The sequence below is a fragment of the Phaethon lepturus genome, unplaced genomic scaffold (assembly GCF_000687285.1).
Source record: "Phaethon lepturus isolate BGI_N335 unplaced genomic scaffold, ASM68728v1 scaffold8288, whole genome shotgun sequence".
NCBI classification, from domain to species: domain Eukaryota; kingdom Metazoa; phylum Chordata; class Aves; order Phaethontiformes; family Phaethontidae; genus Phaethon; species Phaethon lepturus.
The window spans coordinates 1-12,395 of NW_010556887.1; the positions used below are offsets into that span (position 1 = coordinate 1).

Here is a 12,395-nt window from a genome sequence, read left to right on the forward strand (position 1 = left end):
ATATATATAAAGGAATTTGCTTCCTTTAATGTCAGTTGTAAAATTCCCATTGCTTCGGTCAGTTCTTGTTTTCCTTTGTGTTATGGAAGATATAGACTGATCCACACCGTTGGTAAGAGCGCATTGGTAATAAATACAGTTGCATTTGACTTAAAACACATGAGTTTGGCATCACCGTTAAAGTCACTGGTACTTTTAAGTCAGGTATATCCTAATTCACATTCCAGTAAAGTCATCCAGCACAGTCCCATATACGTCAGCAGGCCTGGAACTGGCTCTCTGCTAAAAGGAACAAATACAGTGTGCCATGTAGTAAAAATGTTCAACTTTTCAAAAATCCTGGTTCTACATCCTCAAGCCTTCCTCACATACTAACATCAACCTCCGACCTTAGTGACCCTAAAAACTCAGCTCTCCAGAGTGTAGCTTACTTGGTAATAGCAAATGCCTTTTAGACAACATCCTGTTCCTCCCAGTGTATTATTCTTGACACACATGCAGATGGTTTTAATCAAAATAACAAGTTCTTAAATTAGGGTATTTGGTTTTAATTCCCTGAGTCACAGTGGAGTTGCTGAATCTGCATGGTGGTAAATTCCGGAGTGATTTTTGATTATGTCTGTAAAAGAATTTCATCTGAAGGTCCTAGCTCATCAGCTGATTGGGAAGTCCCAGCTGCAGTGGTACATGCAAGGAATAGCAAAAGGTACTTAAATAATAAAGCGTTTTTCTCCTGATACTACCATGTGATATTAATGGAAAATAGAAACTCTTTATTTCTCAGTCATCTTTGAGGAGACATCTCAGTGACAGGAGGGAAATGTCTCCTCCAAGTAGATCATAATCCACTGAATTCTTTGTGAGAGGAAACATGTCTGTCTTCAAATGGATTCTAATGTAGTCTCTAGGGGAGGAATAATTAAGTTTTTTCTAGTTGATATTCATGGAAGCAAATTATTTTATTATACAGTTTCAGCACCAGGAGCATCCTTATGTGATACGAGGTCTGAGACAGCTCCACTGACACATTTCTGAAAACAGCTAGAAAACTATCACATTACTCTGGAAGCAAAGTAGGAAAACTTGTACAAAAAATTACCGAGGGAAAGTAGTAAAGCATTTTGGAGGAGGCTCTGAGACTTCATCAAAACATTTTTTTTTGCCTTTTCCATTCCTGATACACTGAGCTTCTTAGGTTAGCATGCAAAATCAAGACTACAGTTTTTAGTGCGGTGGTGTCAAGAAAGTATTATGTACTTTTCAGATACAGGGATAAGTTTATATTTTCCTGTACAGAGCAGAACACATACCTTTTCATCCTAATCTGTAATCTTCTTACCTTGAGCGTGACTACCATAAATGCTCTGTAATACAGGGTGGCCTGAAGATGCCCTCTTCCTGGTAAATCATGACCCAAATGAAATGCGTTTGAGTACATTCCCTGCCCCAGCTTCCGCCGAGCCATCTGGCTGCACTGATAAGTGTTTCAGATTGTGGCAAAGCATGAGATCTGCCAGGCATCCTCAAGTTGGTGGGAGCTGTTAGGGAACATAACCACTGTGTGTGTGGCAGCAGAAATGAATATATTCAATCACTCTATGAGTTTGTTTGCTCAATGGATTTCCTTTTCCATTGAGTTAGAAAATATTTCTGCAAAACAGGTATTGGTGAAGACAGAAAGCAAGTAAGCTGAGAAGAAGAACTTCCAGAGTGTGTGGTGTTTTGTACCTGAAATATAGTATTTTTTAGGGGAGGACAGAGAAGTTAAAGAAAGTACCTGTAGTAGAAAAATTTTGCAGGATAACAAACCATAGTTAATTAGCAGCATACTCTTTTCTTTTTGAGAACAATGAACTGTTTAAAATCATTTTCACCATGTGATACATGCTAGAAGGAAAGTGGAATTTTGCATGAATGAAATCTTTTAGTGTGTTTTTAAGCACTTGGAAGCAATAAAGGTAAAATTACTCAATTATTTCCGTAGAAAAATCTGTGAAACGGTAAGATTGGTAGGACAAAAGCTAAAATAAGCAAAAGGAAACACTGAATTATGAACGAAAAGTCTCCGTTAGGTGACTAGTGTGGAACTGAACTAGATCAGTGTCAGTCAACTGTGTGTAAGTTGCTCTCACACAGAGCACTGGTTGTCGTCTCACCTTGGCAGCCTTACTGAAAGGTAGAGTGGGTGTTTGTCACACAGTTTTTCCAAGTGTAAGTAAAAATATACTTCCACATCAGATACAGTTTTCTCCTTGTTCCATTTCTTTAATTTTGTAAATCCTATTTGTTTTAGTTAGCATAAAAAATAAACGATAAGCCACTCATTTTGACGCTCTTGGTATCTTCAGAGGTTTGATAGCTAAAATATATCATCTTGCAGAACAAAATTATAACACGTTAAGATACTATGCACCAAAATTGTATTACCCCACAAATATAATCTATAACGTTATAACACACAGAAGGCAGCCGCTAAAGCGCTATGGTATCTGCTATTCCAGAGAATTTCCTCTTCACATTTACAGAATTAACGTGATTTAAGAACAGTTAAGTAAAACAGAAACTGCTTTTATGTTGCAGATGAACTTGAGCAGCACAATAAATTCATTCAACCAGTAATTCAAATATTTTTGACTGTATGCTAAGATGCTCTAATTTTATGACTAGAATACTTAAGCTCTATCATACATCATTAAAGTAATCAGACAGCTGAATACAATGTGAAGTTCAATAATGAAGTCTTATAGATATATAACAGAAGGGAGAGAGGAAGAAGGGAACATGTTTTTCCTAATGAGACTAAAAGAGGAAAGGACAGAGGAGACATCGGTGCAAATGAGGGAAATAGGAAGGCTGTTTGAGATGCAGTTCTGTAAAACAGAAGCTGCTAGTTCCAGCAAAATTTTGGAACAGAGTTTCTGTAAAAAATAAAGATATTAAGTGTATTTTCTTGGCAGTGGAAGCTACAATGCATTCTATACATTGGACTATTTTGCTCATCATCAGTCAGATGGTACATTACCTTTCATGTTTGGCAACAGCGTGCCTACTGCAGCAAACACTGACACATGTCCCAGACTTTTCTGGCAGAAATAACCAACGAAGAGTGTTGGTAGTGAAATTAAACATGGGCATAAAATACTTCTAGGATTAGGTCTTAAACCTTGGCATTTATTGTTATGAGAAATTTCCCAAGGAGATTAACCAGCTGTAAACTGGTGAATTTTACTTTTACATTAACCCATTATTATTGGATTTCTATATTAGGTCTTCAGGCTGATTTTGTCATCTGTTTAGACAGCAGCTAGTTTTGTGGTTCTGTTTCTTATGGAAAGAGCAGAGTGCTTCCACAGTATAGATAATATTACAATAAACAATACTGTAATATATTCATGTCAATACAATTTTGATTTTTGTGGGTTTTTTAACTATCCATTTGGACTTTTTTTTTGTTCGAGATACATACATGATGTTAACAATCAATAGTAGCTTAAATGAGAGAGTAGTAGCATGTACCATAATTTTTATTCCAAAAGAAATGTATACGTATGATCCCCATTCTTTTAAATTCAATTTCCCACAGTAAGAATTCAGCCTTTTAGTTAAAATGTGTAGTGAAATAACACTTCACCACTTAATTTCTTCAAATCATTTTAACATCCATATTCCAGTTTCTTCCAGGAGTTTGTTTGCAACCATCACAAAACTGAGTCTGTAGCTACAGAAGAAAGGCTGAACAGCAAGCTGTCTGCCATTGCATATCTATACAATCTCTGCTTCCAAAGTAACAAAGACCAGCTGACAAAGAAAGTGCGATATTACGGAACCACATGTATTCTTTCTTTTGAGCCATGTACACAGGATGAGTTTATATCCTGTAGATACAAGTGACACAGGGTATCAAGTTGTGGTCCTGACTGTGATCCACAGCAAAACTCCAGTAATTTCCATGGAGCCAGGATTTTATCAATGCTTTTTTCATTATTCTTACCTATCCATTATATGCAATCTAGCAGCAAATAAAGACTACATCAAATCAAGATCTTGTCATGCTAATCTCTGAAAAAAAATATGAATATGAAATAAGAGACTGTCCAGGAGGGACTATCTGGGAGGGAAAATAAGAGGCTTGAATTGTCATTTTCCTAAGGAAACCCTGCCAGTCTGTGTAAGGACTGGATATAGACCTCATTGCCTCTTACTCCACTGCAGAGCAATGCTTAGCAGTACATGAAAAGTTGACAAAGCTAATTTTTAATTTGATAGGTAGAAAGGGCATATGATGCAGTAACAATTTTGCATACTATTTTCCAGGTCATAGACTTATACTGGGGAGTTGAAGCAGACGAGTGGGACAGTCCTGAGCTGCAAAAAACTCGTATGAAGCTGTTAGAAGATTGCTTGAAAAGTTCTGCAGGCCCATGTTTTGTTGTAGGTATAAAAATAATGTTTTACTTTACAACAAAAGTATAACGTTAGCTATCCTAACATGCATGATCCAGTAACAAATGTATTCTTTTCTTCTTTTTAAAATATTTGATATTGCTCGCTGTACATTTGCTATAATGCATCCAAATGTTTCCCTACAATTACTCAGGGTTAGTGGAGAGGAAAGAAAGATCTTTCATGATCATTTCCCATAACAAGATGGGTTTAGAAACCACAAGGGATGACCATACTACTGTCACAACAGAAGTATGGACTACTTATTTGAGGTGGCCACCATTAATTGATTCTTGGCACTTCTCACGCATGCGTTATTGGCTGGCCTAGAAGGACTTACAAAAGCACAGCAACAGCGAAGAACTATCTGCTTTCATCTGCATTTTGCTGTTTTGTGTTGTAAACCCAGGACAAGTTAGGATGCCAGGTAATAGAGTGTGAAAAGACTGGAGGTCAGTGATAACCTGAGGAGGCTCTCAGTCTTTGTGTTTCTCCTACTCTCTGCTTTCTCTTTACTGTTGCCAGAACAAGCATTGCTTTTAAGATTCTTCAAGAGTCAGTAAAGCTGGCAAAAAAGATAGATCTTCACCGGCTTTTCCTATGAGGCCTAAAGGAGAGACTGAATGATTTTTACAGGAGTGGTTTATAAAGCTGTATATATTTATTTTAACGTCAGAGAGATCTTTTTTCTGTAGATGAACCTTTTGTTCTACATCAAGCTCAACAGTCTTCAGCTATCCTCACAGCCTTTTCAGCTGAAGCAGTATGAATTTATGAAGTCATGCCAAACATTGTGTAGGGTTCTAAGAGTTGGAAGGCACGGGGAGTGGGCTGTATATATAAAGTCCCACCAGGTATGCCTTTCCCTCTTCTAGTGAATCATATATAATAGATTTTACTGTCACTGATTTTATATTAAATACACAATTCAGAGTAGTGCATTTTTTTTCTCTTTCTTCTGTGCTTAGAAAAATTTGTACCATGTTTTAAGGTGAACGTAGTTAACCTGAAAAATATTTAAAAACCAACTTAGTGCATGGTGTGCTGGCTGTATTCGATTTCAGTGCATAGCAACAAATACATGACTTTTGATAAATGCCACTTCCCAGCTGCTTAGAGAGTAGCATATGCTCTTTATCTATGAAGAGTAAGGCTGTTATTTATCTCTAGATAGATCTAGATAGAGAATCTCTCTAATGAGAGATTAGTTATTTAGTGGTATATACTGCATATGTAGCAGTATCCATTAGAGCATCAAAACAAAAGACAAGATGAATTGGGAAGAATGTGGGTTTATTTTATACATGAGAAGTACCATGTGCAAGGGAGACTTTGGTGAAAGTACAGAAATGTCCACAGTGAGTAGGATTTGCTATGGTCAAGGATACTTCTCTGAAAGATAAATATTTATATTATTCCAAAACATATTTAATTCCTTATCGGCTGTCTTGAGGCTCCATCTTTGTGAGAAATCAATGGGGGATATATGACAATGATTTTTCTATGCATAGTTGTAGGACTGCAGAGATATTAGGATAGGTCTCAAGTTAAATTAACCTCTATAAAACTTCATTTGTGTTTAAAGAGACAACCAACATTGTTTTAAGACAAAGTGCTTGAAGAGAAAAAAATATATGTCCTGCCTACATTACATAAATTCAGTTCCATTTTCATTCTAGGGCTGTAGAAGTACCAGAGCATACAGGACAAAAGACAGACTCGTTCAGTACCTATCCGTCAGGATGAATGTTTTCAAGTAAACATGCCTAATCCTACTTAACTCATTTTGTCAATTATTATACTAATATTATACTAATTGTTATTGTCAGAGAAGAGAAATTACAAGCATTTTGCTATCACATGTCTTTATTACAAGTTTGCAAGCATTGGTCTGAAAGTCAAAAAACATTGCTTCTCTTTACTACTGATATACCACTGATTGTCCTCTCCATAGTCACTTGTTTATTGCAACTGGAAGGGTGGTGGAAGTGCTTGTCTCTCAGGCATCAAAGGAAACCTGCCACTCTCCTTTGACAGCTTTAATTCCAACTTATTAACCTGTGTTTTGATGTTAGACTTCAATGGAAAACAATTTTAAGACTATGCCTTTGCTATTCCAAATTTTCTTTTCTGTAATATATTTGCTAAGAAAATACTTGAGAAAAGGTAGATTTCTTCTCTATACCTAAACGTAGCTAAGTCAGCTCTAATTCTTAGACTTGTCATAATAAGGCAGAGAAGAGCAGAGAAGAGTTCTGAAAAAACGGCAAGTCCTTGATTTCTTTTTTTAAGGGAAGAATTTTAAAGATTTAGCAAACTGAAACCACAGAATCCCATGGGGACAGAAGGGATACAAAACACTGCCTGCTGTGAAGGCTGGAGATCACTTCTCTACATACCACAGATTAGACAAAGAGCAAGCTGTAGCATGTGTTGTTCTGTGCTTTTATCACACCCTTACAACCATCTTGCTGGCTCTTTTTCATTCACCTGCTTGCCTCACTCTGTTATTTAGCTTCAGAGCCCTGGGGAGCAAAGGCCATCCTCAGCGCTTGACCGTAAAGAGCCCAGCACTAGGAGTACTGAGTCTGGGCTGGGTTTGATGCTGTCGTGACACTGTTTTTCACAAGAACACACTGGCCCAGATCTCTAGAGAGTTAAGGTAGTTTCCATCTTACATGACTAAATTTAGTTTTCTGGGTTTATTTTTCTACTTTTTGTCTTCCCTTTGAAAAAAAAGAGATGGAACAGAAAGGCGTGGTGTTTTTCCTGTAGTAATAGCCACTGTCCTTAAACATGGATGTTCTAACATCTCTGACAGTGAAGGAAACCTCGTCATGTACCAATGCCACATATTTTAGCAGCTCAGAATTTTGAAGCTCTTAAGAACTGCCTGCCTGATATTGTTACTGAGGAAAGAAATCAAGTCAAATCAGAAATTTTAAACAGAACAAAACAGTTAGCAAAGTGGTTGCAGTGAGCCGACAACTTCAATATTTATTCCAGGTTTTCTAAGTATGGGCCAGAATAATAGCTCTCCCAAGGACTAGACTGGCAAAATTACAAAAATCTCTTTATGGCACATTTATCTTTTGCTTTGTTGTACCTTAGTGGGATGGGGTTTATTTCGTTTACAACACAGACTGAAGATGATTCTACTCCAACACACGTAATTAGTTTTAATTTATAGTAACATAATTAAAAACTGACTTTGGCACTGCAAGCTTTGAGCAACTTCCCATTTCTTCAGAAAGTTCTATAAAATGTGCCACTTCCATTCAGCTGGGTATTTTTTTACTTTTCAATTACTGCTTTTTTAATTCAGGCACAGATCTGGGATTAAATTGAATTCTTCAGAATTAACTAGCAGGTATGGATTGATTTTAGAAAGTGTTTCTTTATGGTACTTTGTGCCTGCATTGTGATATCAGATGGAGAGAAAATGAATTAAGTTCTTAAATTAGTGCAGTGCATAAGTTGGAAGTCCTAAGCTTTTCTTCATATACAAAACAACAAAATCCAAATGAACACATATTCGTTAACACAAAGGAGGAAGCAGTTCTGAAAAAAATGGGTAATTCATTTCCTCTGACACTTTCTTTGGGAATGTCCCCCTCTTACCTACTGCCTGAGCTCTATCAACACTTGATCCAATTAAGGGAGAGGGGAGTTCTTTGGTTTTCAGTTAGGTTGTTTTTTTGCTGTGTAAAATCAGTGCCTATTATGCGTGATCATTTAAAAACTCGTAACCTTTACTGTAGGTGAATACATACCATGCTATTTTCGATCTACAGAATAATTTATCAAGATTTACTTATGAGGGGAAAAATACTATTTCTCGGGGAAAAATGCTTGCCATACAAATTTTTTGCAGAAATCATACTGGTGGCCTCTGGAATCTACATGGGGAGATTGAAATGCAGTATATTTATGAAATTGTGAACTGCTTCAACTCTGCATTGCATTATCAATAGCAAAAACAAAATACAGTCAGTGCATCACTGGAACCTTTACTTTTTGTTGGGTTATGTTTCCTACTAAATTCATAAGAGGTGACAATACAGACAGGATAGTAGAGTGACAATAAAGATTATATTATCATCCCACAAATAGTACTGATCATGAACAGTATTCAGCTGTTACAGATCTAGTCTTGACACCTTTAACAACTAGTAGAAAGATATAGGTACCTCCACTAATATCTGAGTCATCTTCTGGATGACTGTTTCTCCATTAACAGCAAGGAGACACTAGGCAGTTAGATTGATAATTTAGGACAGTGCCTGAGATCAGTTAAGGCCTTTAGGGTGTCGTTAGTCTGTAGTTATTATTTGCAGAATAAATTTACTGCCCTTTTATTGGGGTTCCCTAACTAATACTTCAGTACTAACCTGCTGTGATTATGCCTTAGTACAGATGAGAGAACTGGCAGCCTTCTCTGCACTTCTCTTCAAACACACCCTGCAAGTTATAACACGTGGGTGCTATCTTCGTCTGTGTGGCACCACGCAGTCTCTGCCTGAACTGCTGTTCTTGCCTGCCTACATCCTGAAAAAATGTAAAATGCAAGGGAGAAATAGAAATTAAATGTTAGTTTGTTGCCTGTAATGATCTGCTCAATTAGATATGTTTGAGTTTGTACAAACCTAAGATTCCACCCATCATTCAAATCATCTGGCCTAAAGAATAGGAAAAACAATTTCTACCTACTCTGAACAGACGTTGTAATACACATTATCCCTCTCAAATTATTGACAGCTTGTTTTTAGCATTAATGAACTTTTTTAAAAAGATTCCAGTAGGATTTTAAAAGGATATTAGCAATTTACAATATTTGGCATGTCCTTAAATAACCCTGAAATTGAAGACAAATACTGTAATTTGAGGAGTGAAATGTTTTTTACATCTCTGGATCTTTTTGTTCCTACAGTACAATGCATACTTTAATCATTCCATGAAGTACACTGCTACTTGGTTCTCTTTGCTTAGTACAAATGGTTGATAATTAATTCTGAGTGCATTCCAGCTCAGAGAAAATTCCAAATTATATTACTCCAGCTCTGCTGAATCTCCTCAACTGCCATTTCAGTTCTGATGTTACTTTAGGATTTACTCCTAATGTGAAAACTCAATATATACAGGTTCTGGAACACCTGAGTTAGTTACATTTTGCTTTTGCTCTCCTGGAAAAACTGCCACACATTTTAAGTGAGAGAGGCTGAAGTCAGTCAAATATGTCTAAATTAAAACAGCCAGTTTAGGGGGAATGCTAAGCACCTCTTTGGAAATTCAGCAGAAGTTTGTCGTGGTTTAGCCCCAGCTGGCAGCTAAGCCCCACGCAGCCACTTGCTCACTCCCCCACGGTGGGACAGGGGAGAGAATCAGAAGAGTAAAAGTGAGGAAACACATGGTCTGAGATAAAGACAGTTTAATGGGTAAAGCAAAAGCCGCGCACGCAAGCAAAGCAAAACAAGGAATTTGTTCACTACTCCCCATGGGCAGGCAGGAGTTCAGCCATCTCCAGGGAAGCAGGGCTCCGTCACGCATAATGGTTTCTTGGGAAGACAGACGCTGTAACTCCGAACGTCCCTCCACCCCTTCCTTCTTCTTCGTCCCAGCTTTATATACTGAGCATGACATTATATGGTATGGAATATCTCTTTGGCCAGCCTGGGTCAGCTGTCCCAGCTGTGTCCCCTCCCAGCTTCCCATGCAACCCCAGCCTGCTCGCTGCGGGAGAAGCTGGACTGTCCTTGACTACTTAGCAACAACTCAAAACATCAGCACATTATCAACATTTTCTCATCCCAAATCCAAAATATAGCCTCACGCTAGCTTCTCTGAAGAAAATTAACTCTACCCTGGCTGAAACCAGGACAAGTTATAAGTGCTTGGTACATTTCAGAATTTAATTTTCCTCAAGGAAGCAGCTCTATATATAGTTTTTAAGTGAATGAGGAAAAATAGCTGGAACCAGACATGGCACAACAGCCCACCTCTCCCAGTAGAGTATATTCCAAGAAACAAGTATCAAACTATGAATTTTCTTCTCACTCTGCATCTGATTCAAAACCTGTCCAGATAAGAACTCCCTCTAACATAAATGGGTTTGGGGTCATACAGCATATCGGGAACGGCTCCACAAGACTTGTTGGCATTAATATGAAGTAAAGTCTATGTCTGCAGATCCTAATGCTGTTTTAGAGGGACTTGGACAACAGGTTCTCTGAAAGTCAAAGTAGAGCTTTGCATATTTTTTGAAACCCTTCAAAATGGATAAAGTGATTAAAATTTAAAGACATAGTATGCAACTTTCCTCTCAGCAAGCCTTGGTCTTCTTTCACAGCCTCCAGACTAACAGGCAAAGGGTATATATCCCTTTCCACATTGTTTGTCTCTGAACAGCACAGAGTGGAATCAAGCATGGGGTGATATTATATGATTAAGCTATTGTAAGTAAGTGAGTTCCTTGATCTGCTTTAGGGCTGGGAATGTATTTTCCTGTGAATCATCTTTGATTCTCTAAATCTAAAATCTAGGGTCTAAAAATGCTTACCCATTTTTTAAACATACCGCATTGAAAACAGCTACAAGATTCATCAGACAGCTTTTCCATGGAACATAGAAACTGCATGGATTTTGATGTAGTCTTAAAATAGCTTGCATTTTCAGCCTACAGTCAGAAGGCTGTACATATTTTCTGCTAAGTCACTGCACCTCTTTTTCTTGACATAAAAAGAATTTTTGGTGCTGCCTTCCAGAAAGGTTAAGTATTATATTTAATATAAATGACCATGTTAGTGAGAACAAGATTAGCATGAACTCATATTTCTATCATTCGATGTATAATGTGCAGAGGAAGAAATAGGCTGCATGAGACTTATGAGATGTATTTTCTCTTGACCCTCAAGAGCTTTACCAAACCATCTTATAATTGTAGTACTGTAATCAGCTAGATGTAATGATCTACAAATGAAACTGTAGAACAGAAAGCCAACATCAGCCATTCTGCAGGAGCGTGGGGAATCCTAAACCTTGCAATTCTACTTCTGGGTAAAGAAAGCGCACACTTTACAGTATTTAGCAGGGAGTTGATAAGTTTAAAGAGAGCTCTTAATGCTATTGCTTGCACCTAGCATATATACCTTCCCTTTCCTCAAATATAGAGATTCACTTCAAGGATCCTTTGGTTCTCCAATATCAGACGCAGAAACAAACAATCCAGCTAGCAGTAGCTGGGTCTTTCTTTTTTTTTTAAGATAATCAGAGTATATAATTTCACAGGATACTTTTTTCTTCAGTGAAAGATACTAATTTACAAAAGTAAAATAAGAGACGGCATGACTGTTCTTTGTAGTAACACAGGTATGCATCCATAAGGCGTTGCCTCTTTTAAAATACTTGCTTTCAGTGCAAGGTGCTTTTTTTTGTTACTGTTCTGTTAACATGCAATGTAGCAACTAATTATCATATGCTTCTTTTTTTCATAACTGGAAAACCTCACACAGTAACTTTTTATTCCATTCCACCTCAAAAAAATGAAGCAGAGAATACTTGCTGAGAATGCTATGAAGACTGCAATTATTAGTAGTAAACTGCATGTTCTTTTCTTGTTAACTGCTTTGCATAGTATAGAAATTACTGTAATGCTTAATACTGTTTAAAAAGAATTTAAAATAGTAGTGCTACTCATGGCTGGAAAAACAGCGCATTGCCTTGGCCACATATTTTTTACAGATCGTATACTCCTCCCCTCAGTCATGCCATTGCATGGCACGGGCAAGATAGAGGTTTTTTTGAGAGAAGTGTCATGATCTGATATTCTTTGCTATATTTCATTCATTTCCCATGGAGATTTGCTACAGAATTTTTAAACATTTGGCTAATGACTTGACCTATTACCTGCAGGCAGTATTTAGTATTTAGTGCTTGTGCACTGAGCATTAATTTTA

General features: G+C 37.3%; 1 protein-coding gene across 1 annotated transcript in view; it reads left to right on the plus strand.

The window, feature by feature from the left end:
• Positions 1-4,314: 4,314 nt before the first annotated feature.
• Positions 4,315-12,395, plus strand: part of NWD2 (NACHT and WD repeat domain containing 2) — a gene marked incomplete at its 5' end in the record, with an annotated part of 30,288 nt that continues 22,207 nt past the window's right edge. Inside the window, one exon of the mRNA XM_010292587.1 lies at positions 4,315-4,431. Within this exon, the coding sequence (XP_010290889.1) occupies positions 4,315-4,431 (117 nt within the window). The remainder of the gene's footprint in view (positions 4,432-12,395) is intronic.